Genomic DNA, 13,613 nt, shown 5'->3' with positions numbered 1-13,613 from the left:
TTGTTGGGCTGGAATAAGTACATATGCAAATTGCCCAAAAATTCTTAAATGTTTTAGATTGGGTGGCTTACCATACAGGGCAAAGAATGGAGTCTGATTTATTGCTGAACACCACACTCTATTCAATACATAGTTAGCAGTATGGAGTGCTTCTCCCCATAGATTACTGGGTGCCTCAGCATCTTTCAACATACACTCCTCATGCTATTAATAATACCTATGCGTCTTTCTGCTAGTCCATTCTCAGCTGGAGTATATGGGTTGGTAGTCTTATGTTGAATACCAGTTTCTGCAAGCCATTCTTGAAAAACATTACTACAAAATTCTCCACCTCCATCTGTGACTAAAGAAGCCACCTTGTGAGGAAAAGTCCTCTCAATCATCTGCACCCATTGTTTGAATACTGAGAAGGCATCACTCTTATTCTTTAAATTATACACAAATCCATACCTAGTGAATCTATCCACTATAACAAAGAAATACTTAGCTCCTCCTTCACTTTCTGGAAAAGGTCCAGCCAAATCAGCATGGACAACCTCAAAAGGCCAACTAGCCTTCATTTTACTTCTTTTTACTAGAAGGTATACTTCGATATTTGCTTGTTTACATATAGCACAGTCCAAAAACTTATCACACTTGAGCATCTTTAACTCAGGACATACATTAGCTAATTTTTCTAGACCACGAAAACTTACATGTCCCATCACTCTGTGAAAGAAATGTGCACATGAGTTATGCAAAGGTACATTCAAGTCCTTATTCGCATATTCAGCACAGTTCATATCACTTTCACCATCACCTTCATTCAGATCATTGTCTATAGCATCTCCTGTGGCTGCCATCATCGCTCTAGCTTCAGCAAAGTCCGGTGCTCCACCACCACGGCGTCCTCCTCTGCTGAAGCCCCCTCTGGCGCGGCTGCCTCTGGGTTGATTTCTCCTTGCCTTGAAGTCTCTGGCCAAATGTCCTGGTTCCTTGCAGGCATAACATCTCCTTTCAGCCTTTACTGTTCGCACGCTGGCAGGAACAGTCTCCGTTTGTGTTGACTCCCCCTCATTCCTGCAGCCTTCATGCTGTTTTCCCTCAAACAATCGTCTGCCTTCTTCTTCCAGGATTCTCGAACAGACTAAATCCAACGTGAGATCCTGGGCTCTCACAGTTTGTTGCGAAAATAATAAATGGTCCCATCCATCATTAAGTGAAGACATCAAAATATAACTTAGATTCTTGTTGCTGATATCGACACCTCTGGTTTGGCATTCCAAGAACAGCTCTTTCATCTTTTTCACATGTGCTCTTACATCTCCACCTTCCTCCAGTTTGGCACAATACAATCTCTTAGTCCATATCATTTTACCAAGTGTGCTCTCTCTCAAATGTACAGTGCGGAGAGCATCCCAAGCTTCCTTGGCAGTTTGCAGACCTCGCACATGAACCAGTTGATCGGGCATCAAACAAAGGATCAGGCTTGCCAGCCCTTTCTGATTTTTCTCTGGGTCAACTTCTGTGCCTAAAATAGTCCTTTGCAAGCCATCTCTCGCAAGCAGATGCTGCATAAACACAGACCATTGCTTATAATTATGGTCACTCAGTCTCTCAATCATTGGCATTGGATTAGAAGCAGCCATTCTCACCACAGGAGACCCTCGCGATCTGAGTTCAAGCCCAGCCGCTGATTCACACCGTCAGTGGATTCTGGCAGTCTCCCCTCTGGTTTCCAACTTTATGGCTTTACGGCTTCACACTTTCCGATCATCAATCTCTGGGTCCAGCGCGCCCCGTTCACAACTCTGCTTACTCCCAGAATCAGTCTTTCGAAGACACTCACCAGCTCTTGGTGAAAACAGGCTCCAGTCACCAGTCCAAACCACACAGCTTCGATCACAGCCTCCAACCTGGTCAGCAGCTCTGCAGGTCAGCTGGTCCAGGTTAACAAGCCCGGTCAGTGTGGGCCCATAACCTATTGTTGGCGTTAGCAGAGTATCGCAGAAGCTCGGAATAATGGACTCTGGAGTCTCCAGTAAAAGCAGGTTTTTTGCTTTACTTAAGCAGCTCAAAATAGACAACATACACCATCAGTGGACAGACGTGAAGAACACAAACCGAAAGAGATAGGAACAAATACAAACTGCAGCTGGAAGGAAGTTTATCTCTGGCACTCCCTAATCTTTCACAGAGCAAGAACTCAGGGTCACATTCTCACAGCTTATTACTTTGCTGTTTAACCCTTCTGTGTCAAAATACATCCTGGCAATACAATTCTATTACAATCACAATCCTATCACATAAAATTACATTTAAACACACATCATACATGAATTACACACTGACATCCCCCCCCCCCCCCATTATTAGTAGACTGGAAGCAAACTAGCACCTAGGGGTAAACCCAGCTTTCAAATCTTAATTAACACGCATTACTGCAGACCTGGCATTATTGTGTCTTTAAATCCAAAAGGGAAAGTATAGAGGACATTTTCATACAAGGTTGCAGGCATTAATGCTGCTAAGATATTGATGTTATGACAGGATCAAGTAATACCCAGTATTGGCTGCTCCTTTTAATATGGATGCATTCACTCTTGCATTAAACACTATGCTCTGAAGAACCCTTGACTGGCAGGAGTGAGCCACAGGAATCAGTCCCTGAATGGCATCTGAAATCATTGTTTTAAACAACTTACACACTTTTAAACGCTTCCGGCCCAGCTCACCTGTTCGAATGTATCTCCCTCTATGACCCACCTCGGAGGCTAAGATCGTCAGGGGAGGCCCTGCTCTTGATCCCACTTCCTCATGGGGACGAATGACAGGGCCTTCTCAGTGGTGGCCTCTTGTCTATGGAACTCCCTCCCCAGTGAAATTAGATACCCCCCCCCCCCCCAATCTGGCCTTCAGAAATAAACTAAAAACATGGCGCTGGGATCAGGCTTTTGGTCAATAATGGGAGCAGTGCAATAAGAAGCTATAACTTAATTGAATGACGATCCAGGCTGGCCCTAGAATATGTCCTGGATTTTGTGATTTTAATTGCTATTTTAATATGTTTTATTTAGTTGGTTTTATTGTTTTTGTTTATTCATTGATGTATGTGTTTATGCGACATTGACTTGTTGCCTGTGTAAGGCCACCTTGAATCCCCTTCGGGGTTGAGAAAGGCGGAATACAAGTATGGTAAATAAATAAATTTTATATATGGTATATCCCTTGTATTCATGGGGGATACATATCTGAATTTACTGTGAAAACAGAAAACCACTAGTAATAGAAAACCCTATTGCAGTGAACAAATTCCACCAGAAGTAACTTAGAGCCACGCTGCAGAGCCTAGAAAATGCCTAGAGGACATATTTTGGTGGATGTGAGTAGATGAGTCCTTGGATACAGGGACTGTATCATACCTAAAAGGTATGCATTTCATGTGTTACACATTCTATAGATAGGAAAGAGCCAATGTTGCAAAATGGTATGAGCATTAGGCTAACATCATGGTGCTGAAATCCCTACTCAGTCATGGAAACCCTCCAGGCAACAAATCTTTCCAAGGAAATCCCATGATGGGGTTCATCTTAGGGCTGCCTTAAATCAAACAGTTTGAAGGCACAAAACATCCAACGGGGAAAAAAGCCTGGCATCACATTTTCTGCAAATGTACTCAAAAGAACAAAGAGATTTTACTGATGTTATTTATAAATGGCAATCTGAACAAAGTTCAATAACAGAAGGTAGAATTAGAAACAATCACAGAACTCCAAAAGGAGGACATCAAATGCCATTTTAATCAAGATATTTTAAAATATTTACAGGGTTGCAATCAGCAAACAATCTATCATAATGGTGAATAAAGAATTGCTATATACATTATTCTTTATTTTTCCTATTACTCTATTGATTTTGAACTCTGCTGGGCAAGCTCTTGCTGCCTAATTGTTTCCTGTGCTTCACGCTGCATCTTCTCAAGCTTTTCCAGCGTAACTGATTTTAAGGGGAGCAGCTTTGGCTTACACAATACCATTGTAGTCACATCTTCTACTGCTAACATTCCTAGAATGAGGGGGGAAAGATAAACAATGAAATTCACATAGTCTTCTAGATTACATAGCCTGGTTCAGACAGTATAGAATCCATGGTTGTAATTGGCAAACTTACTAGCTCCTGGGCAGGATAGAGAACATAGAAGTCTCCACCAAATATTCCTTAAATAAGCAGTAATTTAAAACGGAGGGCAGGTATATTTACTCCTGTAGAATGGCTTCACATGTATTTTCAGAGGCATATACAGGGTATTTCAAAATGATGGACCTAAGTTTAAAGCAATATTTTTCATGGTGTTATAATTACACGAAAAGTTTATACAAAAAGTTTCAAAAAGTTTAATGAGTTATCAAGTTTTACTATGCATTTTGAGCCAAAAACAAATCTAAAAACAATAAAAATCCACCACAAATGTTAAGTATTTTTGTTAGACCTTATGTTGTGGAGTCACCATCTTGCAAATGACTGAGCCCTGTTTATGTGCTGGGAGAGGCATTTAGCAGTAATCCTTTGAAATTCAATACCCCACTTCTTCAAGTGGCACAGTTTCATTCATGGTTTGTGGTTGCAGCGATACAGTATTGCAAATTGGGCCCATTATTTTGAAACAATCTGTATATCATAACAATGAGCGATGAGCTAAAATCTATTTCCAGAAGGAAATGTTGATTATTCCTAAGTATAATGCATTATAGATGCTGCATTATAGATGCTGGTCAAGACTCAAAGGCAACATATAGCCTGCTTCCAATGGGAACAATGAGAACAGAAAGATAGCTTTGCTGAGAAGAATATTACTTTGTACAGAAGTAATATTCTTTTCAGCAAAGAATAGTAAGGAGACGCTGATGATTTATGCTTTTATTGGTTTTGTATGGGTTTTTATTTTATATGCTAAATGTTTTAAATTCTATTTTATGTGTTGGGGATATTGAATTGTTGCCAACTGTAAACCACCTTGAGTTGCCTTTGGGCTGAGAAAGGCGATATATAAATACGGTAAATAAATAAACAATATTCTTATGGTTAAAGATAAATGTCCAATTCAAAAAAGTAGAGTTGCACACAGCATTAAAGAACAAAAAATAAACATTTTATTGTTGTAAAGGGAAGCACAGCCATCCCTCCATATTTGCTGTTTTGATTATTCACAATTTTGATTAAAAATGTTCTCACTAGGTCCAATGTGCTGGTCAACTTTCTTCAGTTATGTTGGAGGACCTTGGGATAGAAAGCTTCTTTTGGAATAATTGGAACCTCCAATTATATTCTATGGAAGTTGAACATAGAATCTTACAGCCGGAAGATCTAGAAATTCCTAAAGAAGTATTCCTTTCGGGGGGGGGGGGGGGGAGAGATGCAATTTATTTCACAAGGATCCTGGGCCCTTAATCCTAGTTAATGTGGAGTCCTGAGCAACATTAGGAATTATTTTCTCTCTGAGATAATATCACAAACCAAATGGGTGGAAAGGGATACTATGAGATAAGGTGCCTGATCCTGTGCAACACACATTCATCTAAAGCAGTGGTTCTCAACCTGGGTCCCCAGATGTTTTTGGCCTACAACTCCCAGAAATCCTAACAGCTGATAAACTGGCTGAGATTTCTGGGAGTTGTAGGCCAAAAACATCTGGGCATCCCAGGTTGAGAACCACTGATCTAAAGATTGGCAACCATGTATTGTGTTTTATCTGTGACATGTGTTTATTTATTCATGCCAATTTTATCCTGCCTTTCCCCACTCAAGGGCCCAAAGTGACTAACAGCATTTATAAAATACACACAATATAAACATTGAAATAATACATAATGAAACCAAATATTCAATAGTGCTGAAAAATGTTAAAATCTATGTATTAATATAAAACTAAAAGTCCTAAAACAAGGGTTCCTAAAAGGCTTTGGTAAAGTTGTGGTATCGTGCTGGGAAGGGTCACTCACCTTGCTTGGGCAACACCTCGCGGAATTTTGGTTCAGACATTGTTTGGCCTCAATCTGCACTGAATGAGAAATTGCCAGAAGACTATTAATATGCTGCCCCCTCCATCATACCTTCCAGATCCAGAATCAATACACTAATTCAATCAATTCACTTAGTAAAGAAACTCCCCAAGGTGTGTATGAGGCCCCTTCCACCGGGACTGTGGCATAGCTAAGTGTCATCTGCATTAAGATCACTTCTGACCAAAAGGTCATGAGTTCGAAGCCAACCCGGGTCGGAGTGAGCTTCTGACCAATTGTGTAGCTTGTTGTCGACCTTTGCAACCCAAAAGATAGTTGCATCTGTCAAGTAGGAAAATTAGGTACCACCTATGTGTGGGGAGGCTAATTTAACTAATTTACAAGGCCATTAAAAAAGATGCCAGCAAAGCACTCTAGCAAAAGCATGCGGGGAATGCGGAAGTACTTCATCAGTGTCGCAGATGGACGATGAAAGCGATAGCTCCCCTGGTGGCCAGAAAAGTTAAATAGCCTCTGACTGTCTGTCTATATCTGTTGTGTGTCTTTGGCATTGAATTTTTGCAATATTGTACATTGTAATCCGCCCTGAGTCCCCTGCGGGGTGGAAAGGGCGGACTATAAATACTGTAAATAAATAATAAATAAAATCCGATATTATCTGCTTTGAACTGGAATATATGGCAGTGTGGACTCAGATCACCCAGTTCAAAGCAAATATTGTGGGATTTTCTGCCTTGATATTCTGTGTGGAAAGGCCCCGAGAGGTCTCCTAAACTAGGAGATTAAAAAAAACTTTATCAAAAGAGCCAAGAGAACTCGGGAAGAATAGAAACATTGCCTTTTAATGTGTGTGGGGGGTGGGTAGATTGATGAAATAACATACAATGAAATACAGCATGATACTGTATTGAAATACTGTGTAAATACGATAACACTAATCTAGATTAAAAGGAAAGAATCTGGAATTGTGGGGTTTGAAGTCCAAAACACCTGGAGGGGCGAAGTTTGCACATGCCTGGCCTAAAGGAACCAGATCCTTTCTAGTCTTAGAAGCTAAGAAGGGTGAGCCCTGGTTGGTACGTGGATGGGAGACCACCAATAGGTGGTATTTCAGAAGGAGAAACTGGCCATTTCCTTGCCTATGAAATCCTTATGGCAGGCATCCTCAAACTGCGGCCCTTCAACTTCCAGAATTCCTGACAATTGAACAAGCTCGTTAGGGCTTCTGGGAGTTGGAGGCCCAAACAGCTGGAGGGCCGCAGTTTGAAGATGCCTGCCTTATAGGGTCGTCATAAGTTCAGGAACACACGAGGCCAGCCAGGGCCTTCCAGTCTTCTCTACTTACAAGTTTAGAGCAGCCAAACACCGACGAACCCGCTTCTAATTCGCCCTTCGCGCGGCCTAGGATCAACAAGGCTCTTTCCTCGCGCATTGCCATGGCAACGCCGCCACAGGGTCAAAGTAAAACACGGAAGGACTTCTCCGCCCCAGACTTCAAGAGGCACTTCCGGCTTCCGGGCGACTCCGCTGAGTGCTGGGCTTCGAAGGGCACCATAGAGAGGCACAGATAGAGCGCCCCTCTTCGCTCCAATCGGGGCTCCTTCCCTGCAGAGGACGTCAAATAGCCAAGCGCATGCGCAGTACCTGCACGGCTCTTGTCTTCCTAGTTTAGGACTGCTGCCCAGCCGTGCTGCCATCTCCAGGCGCGTTGTCCATGTTGACGCTATCCTCATTCTGGGATTAACGTTGTTTTTGTAGCTGCCACAAACTATGGCCCCTTCCACACAGCTGAATAAAATCCCACATTATCTGCTTTGAACTGGGTGATATGCCAGTGTGGACTTGGACAACCCACCTCAAAGCAAATATTGTGGATTATCTGCCTTGATATTCTGGGTGGAAGGGCCCTGTAAGAGCTGTTTAGCAGTGGAACTCTCTGCCTTAGAGTTTGGTGGAAGCTCCTTCCCTGGAGGCTTTTAAAAGAAGCTGGATGGCCATCTGTCAGGAGTGCTTTCATTGTGCTTTTCCTGCATGGCAGGGGGTTGGACTGGATGGCCCATGTGGTTTCTTCCAACTTTAATTTGTTAGTCCTGTTTTAATACTAACTCTCAGGCAACCAGAAACTACATTTATATGCCATCAAACAATCCCCTTGGGTGCTGGTTAACTGAGACTACAGTATTTTGCAGGTTTGGTGCAGAGGAAGGTTGTGCGCTTTGCACATACAGTTGATTTTACTATACTTTTTGAATGTTACCTGTACAGTCCTTAGCTTAGGTAAAGGTAAAGCTTTTCCCCTGACATTAGGTCCAGTCGTGTCCGACTCTGGGGGTTGGCGCTCATCTCCATTTCTAAGCCGAAGAGGCGGCGCGGTCCATAGACACCTCCAAGTTCATGTGGGCAGCATGACTGCATGAAGCGCCGTTACCTTCCCGCCAGAGTGGTACCTATTGATCTATTAACATTTGCATGTTTTCAAACTGCTAGGTTGGCAGGAGCTTGGACTGATAGCGGGAGCTCACACTGCTCCCCGGATTTGAACTTGTGACCTTTAGGTCAACAAGTTCAGCAGCTCAGTGCTTTAACTCACTGCACCACTGGGAACTCCAGTCCTTAGCTTAGTGGGCCACAATCCTCTTGACACATGTAGTAAAAATACTTTTGCGTCTTCTGTACCCAGCACTGCTGAGGCACTCTGCTTGGACTTGATTTCTTTTTGAAAGAAGGGTTGTTGCACATTTAAAGAGAAGTACAAACCAGTCTTGCTAACACATAAACTGCCCTACTTAAGATCCCAGAGAGAGGCATTTTGCCATGCCAGAGGGGCATTCCAGAGTTCAGATCTAATGTCTTTATCTTTCTCTGCCTCGGCTCAAAAGTTACTTCATTCGATCCTTTGTGTACACCTGTGTTACATCATTCTTGGCTAAGAGGAGGAGGCTGACAGGGCGCCTTTCAGGACCAGGGTCATGGAGGTATGTCTTTCCTCAACAATAGGTGTGGGTTGGGTTGGCTGGGCAGGTTTCACAGGTAAGGAGCTTTTAGTATTCCTTTCCAACCTCATTAACCTCTTTCTGTGGAAGTTCCTGATCATCCTCTCACAACTTGCTTTGTTGCTTTGGAAGTCTATGGCTGAATTAGATAAGGAAACAAGTTAATCTGCTCAGAAAAAAACAAAACAGTTTACTGGCTGCCTTTAGTGAGCCAAGCTTAAATCCAATTCATTCCAATCCACAGTAATACTTCCAGCATTTGCCGAACCGGTCTCTAATCCATGAAAACTCATGTCACAATAAATTTGTTGGGTCTTGAAAGTGGCAGAAGATTCTTTATTGCATTTTTCTTGACATATCCAAAACAATGGCTAATGGTGTATCTATGGGCCCTTCCACACAGCCCTATATCCCAGAATATCAAGGCAGAAAATTCCACAATATCTGCTTTGAATTGGATGATCCGAGTCCACACTCGGATAATGTGGGATTTTCTGACTTGATATTCTGAGATATAGGGCTGTGTGTAAGGGCCCTATGTTGTTGAATTAATGCAGTCTGACCGCACTTCAAATATCATGGCTCAATGCAATTGAATCATGGGAGCTGTAATTTCATGATGCCTTTAGTCTTCTCTGCCAATGAATACTGGTACCTCATCAAACTACAACTCTTTTGATTCCATAATATTGAGCCATGGCAGTTAAAGTGATATCAAACTACATTCATTCTACTATGTAGATGCACGCTTGGATTCCATATGTTTATTTCGTTGTCTATTTTGCTCCTTTTAAGGAGAGACAATTTCAGGCAGGTTTTCCATTGTATTAATTTAATGGCAAACTTGCCCGAAATTGGACTAACTTGGTTTCCTAATTGGACTAACTTGGATTCAAGTGAACTGAAGACGGATAAATGCACTACACATAAAAAAATTATGACAATGATCTCGAAGTGGCATATAGCCTGTTCTTGTGTTCATTTGCTTCATAGTCTAAGACTCTATATGAAACAACAACTTGTGCTTTTGAGTACATATATAGGACCGTGCTGTTGTTGTATATGATGGGAGTTTGGGTATATCTGCACTGTAGAATGAATGCAGTTTGACACCAATTGAACTGTCATGGCTCAATGGTCTGAAATCATGGGGGCTGTAGTTTGATGAGCCCTCTTTGGCAAACACTCAGAGAACAGGGGAATTCCAGACAAACCTTCAAACAAAGGATTCCTCCAGGCAGCAATCAACTAGACTTTGAAGTTGCAAGGCCATTAAATGCTAACCAAGGTAGCCTATTGCAACATTCACACTTGTCTCAAACAAACAAGAGTTCTTTATCCTACCCTGGACATTCCACAGAGATATAAACCTCACTTGCCTAGTTTCCAACAAACCTCACAACCTTTGAGGATGTCTGCCATAGATGTGGGTGAAACGTCAGGAGAGAATGCTTCTGGAACATGACCATCCAGCCTGAAAAACTCACAGCAACTCAATGATTCTGGCCACGAAAGCCTTTGAGAATACATTGAGGCTAAAGACCTTGTAAAACTACAAGTGGTATCAAACTCCATTAATTCTACAGTGTAGCAACATCCTTTTTTAAATAAATGCTTGCCTAGATTGCAGGTCAAGGCTTAGAATGCCTCAGGTATGATTAAGCAGCAAGTATTCACTACTGATCAATCATATTTATCCATCAGTGTACTGCACAATTCCTTCATTAGGTCTACCCTTTATTGATCTGGTGAGATCTCAACTATTGGAACCAGTAACCTATACTGCTTTGGATTATCAATGTGCATTTAACATTTCATAAAACAGTTTGACTCCAACAGGGATTTTAATTCATAGAGATACTAGCTAAACACAGCCAAGCTTTGCTGTGGTTCAGTCTAATAGGAAATGAATGTGAAAGCAAATAAAAGTATTGTTGCGAACATAGGTTCACTGAGGAAACACATCATTCAATTCAATACCCTGCTTTGCTTTGCTGTGTCTATGTGGAATGAAAGCAAAGAAAAAGAGGGGTTTAAAAAAAACAAACAGAAATTTTTATTGTAAAGCTAGTGGATTGACTACATTTTTGGTTTGTTCTTTTTCTGCATAAACATAAAGGTCAGACAGTTTTCTGAGTCTGGACCATGTAATGTATACTTGCAATGAGAGAAACAATTGTTTTTTAAATTCAAACTGTACACTTGCAAAGATTGCCTCTGCACTTCATTGATAGCCATAGTGAACGCAAGGCATATTGGAAATTGAAGTTGTTTGAACTCAAACGCCATGTCTATCAGAATGAGTGGTATTCGTGGAAGTAGTATTTCTTCACCTTTATGAGGACCATTCAGAATTGTTGCTTCAATTAGATTGTTCATCAATTTATTATCTACTAATTGTGTGCCATTGCATAACTTTGGCCAAGGTACTGCAAATCCCATCATCGGTGGTCCATCCTCCCCCTATATATTTTCTATCCAAACATACAGCAATAATGACCAATCCCATTTCCAGTCCTATTTCCAGTCCCTTTTCTTCCCTGAGAGTTCTATTTCTGCAAGCTTGTTTTAGAGGCATCTATTTTTATCTCTCAAATGTTTTTATAAATCTCCAACAACAAAGTAACTGAAGAGAGAAATAGTTTTATTTCCAGTCTTCTGTTGTTTTATGACTCTATTTACAACTTGGCCCATCAACCAACTTCATCAGCTGCGGGAAGAGAAGATGAGGATTTCAGAAGTTTATCATGAGTAATGTGTTCTTTAGTTAGTTCTTTGTCATTTTTTTCCTTTAAGAACAATTGCTCTGCAGCTCTTCCTAAATTAAGTTATATGGTCCTTAATCTCCACAGTGCCTCAAGGGATTTTGATGCTTAAGAAGAGAATATCTAAATGCCTCGTATCTCATAGTACAAGTATAATGAATAAAATAATTGAATTGCTGCCCTTTAATAGCACTTCATGTTTTTTTGTGGGCTGTGAAAGCTATCTCATGTCCTCACTGGCAGTCACCTGTGTTCTTGTTTTGTGTTACTGTTCGGCTATTAAGTTAAAGAAAATGAATTTTACTAAAAATGCTTGCCTGGAAATGACAAATGCCAGCACTCTAGGCAAAGGGTGAGGCTAAGTTTTGTTTCCTGCCTTTGTGCAGTTCATTCCGAACAAGTTTTAAGTTGGGTGTCACAAGAAAAATTAAACAAGGCGTGCCAACACCCAGTTCTTGTGAGGTTGAAAAATCCTCTGGTCATATGTTGCTGTGGTTATATTGGTACAGACTTTCTGAAACTTCCTTTTTGCACAGGGAAAACAATGTTTTGATTATATAACAGGAGATCGTATCTTCCAAGGATGCCCATGAACACTCATTCATTGGAATTTTCCCAGCAACTAAAAACATAAAAATATGTTTGGCCTTATTCTCAGGTTGACAATTTATTTTGTCTAGAATCTACATGCTGTGAGAGCATATAGGCTTGTTTCCCATGTAGATGTGGTGTCTCTAAGGACTGAACTCACCCAGCAGAAATAAATGCACACTGAATGTGCAAGCAACATACCTGACTTGAAATCAGCAGACCAATAGCTGAACGTGAGTCAACAATGTGATGCAGCAGTTTAAAAAAACCAATGCAATTTCTAGGGTGCATCAATAGGAGTATAGTACTGAGGGAAGTCATGGTGCCCCTCTATTCTGCTTTGGTCAGACCTCACCTGTAATTCTGTGTCCAATTCTGGGCATCACAATTCATAATGGATGTTGACAAACTGGAACGGGTCCAGAGAAGGGCAACCAAAATGATCAAAGGTTTGGGAGCCAAGCCCTATGAGAAGCGTCTTAGGGAGCTGGGTATGTTTACTTTGGAGAAAAGAAGGCTGAGAGGGGACATGATAAACATGTTTAAATATTTGAAAGGATGTCATATTGAGGAAGGAACAGGCTTGTTTTCTTCTGCTCTGGAGACTAAGACACCGAGCAATGGATTCAAATTTCAGGAAAAGAATTCCACCTGAAGGAATATCTTTTCCTGGAAGAACTCCCTAGTACTAAGAGCTGTGCGACTGTGGAATATGCTGCCTTGCAGCATGGTGGAGTCTCCTCTGGAGGTTTTGAAGCAGAGGCTGGCTGGCCATCTGTCGGGGGTGCTTTGATTGTATGTTCCTGGATGGCAGGAGGCTGGACTGGGTGGTTTCTGTGGTCTCTTCCAACTCTGTGATTCTATGATTCAGGGCCTCCTTCTTTTGACATCAGTTTGAGCCAATGGCGTTCCTCTTTCCTGAGACTGGAGGAGTAACCTACATCTTCCATACCCTAATATGCATTTGGTTTATTAGTCTTTGCCAACTTGAAGCTACAACTACCTCTTGTCCTTTAGAAAAACGTAGCTATGGAACCAAGTGTTTGGAGAGTAGTTACAGCGCAAGATGCAGCTACGAAGTTAACGTGATTGGAACTGATTTTGGACTATGATTTCAGGACTATGTGCTATGTTTTAAACTGCTTATTTAAGTGTATATGTTACTGTTTTATGATTATAATGAATAACGTATTTTGTATGTTTTTATGTCTTAATGTGGCATTGAATTATTGCCAATTTGGAAGCAGCTCTGAGTCTTCTTTGGG

At 41.3% G+C, this 13,613-nt stretch overlaps 1 protein-coding gene across 1 annotated transcript; it reads right to left on the bottom strand.

The window, feature by feature from the left end:
- Positions 1-3,758: 3,758 nt before the first annotated feature.
- Positions 3,759-7,547, bottom strand: BBIP1 (BBSome interacting protein 1). The gene is made up of 3 exons (XM_060768397.2): positions 7,345-7,547; positions 5,979-6,037; positions 3,759-4,044 (listed from the first exon to the last, which is right to left on the bottom strand). Exons 2-3 carry the CDS (start codon positions 6,016-6,018, stop codon positions 3,881-3,883), a joined length of 204 nt encoding a protein of 67 aa, XP_060624380.1. The 5' UTR covers positions 6,019-6,037; positions 7,345-7,547; the 3' UTR covers positions 3,759-3,880.
- Between the last annotated feature and the right edge of the window lie 6,066 nt (positions 7,548-13,613).

Source organism: Anolis sagrei, chromosome 3 (assembly GCF_037176765.1).
Source record: "Anolis sagrei isolate rAnoSag1 chromosome 3, rAnoSag1.mat, whole genome shotgun sequence".
In the NCBI taxonomy this organism is placed as follows: domain Eukaryota; kingdom Metazoa; phylum Chordata; class Lepidosauria; order Squamata; family Dactyloidae; genus Anolis; species Anolis sagrei.
Note: the sequence above shows the minus strand (reverse complement) of the source record. Positions and strands in the feature narration are given on the sequence as shown.

What these genes read in the sequence shown, in the direction of transcription:
- BBIP1 (XM_060768397.2), bottom strand. Translation starts at nt 6,018, where the DNA reads ATGTCTGAACCAAAATTCCGCGAGGTGTTGCCCAAGCAAG. An exon ending in CGAGGTGTTGCCCAAGCAAG is followed by an intron (nt 4,045 to 5,978) that starts GTGAGTGACCCT and finishes CCCTCATTCTAG; the next exon opens with GAATGTTAGCAGTAGAAGAT.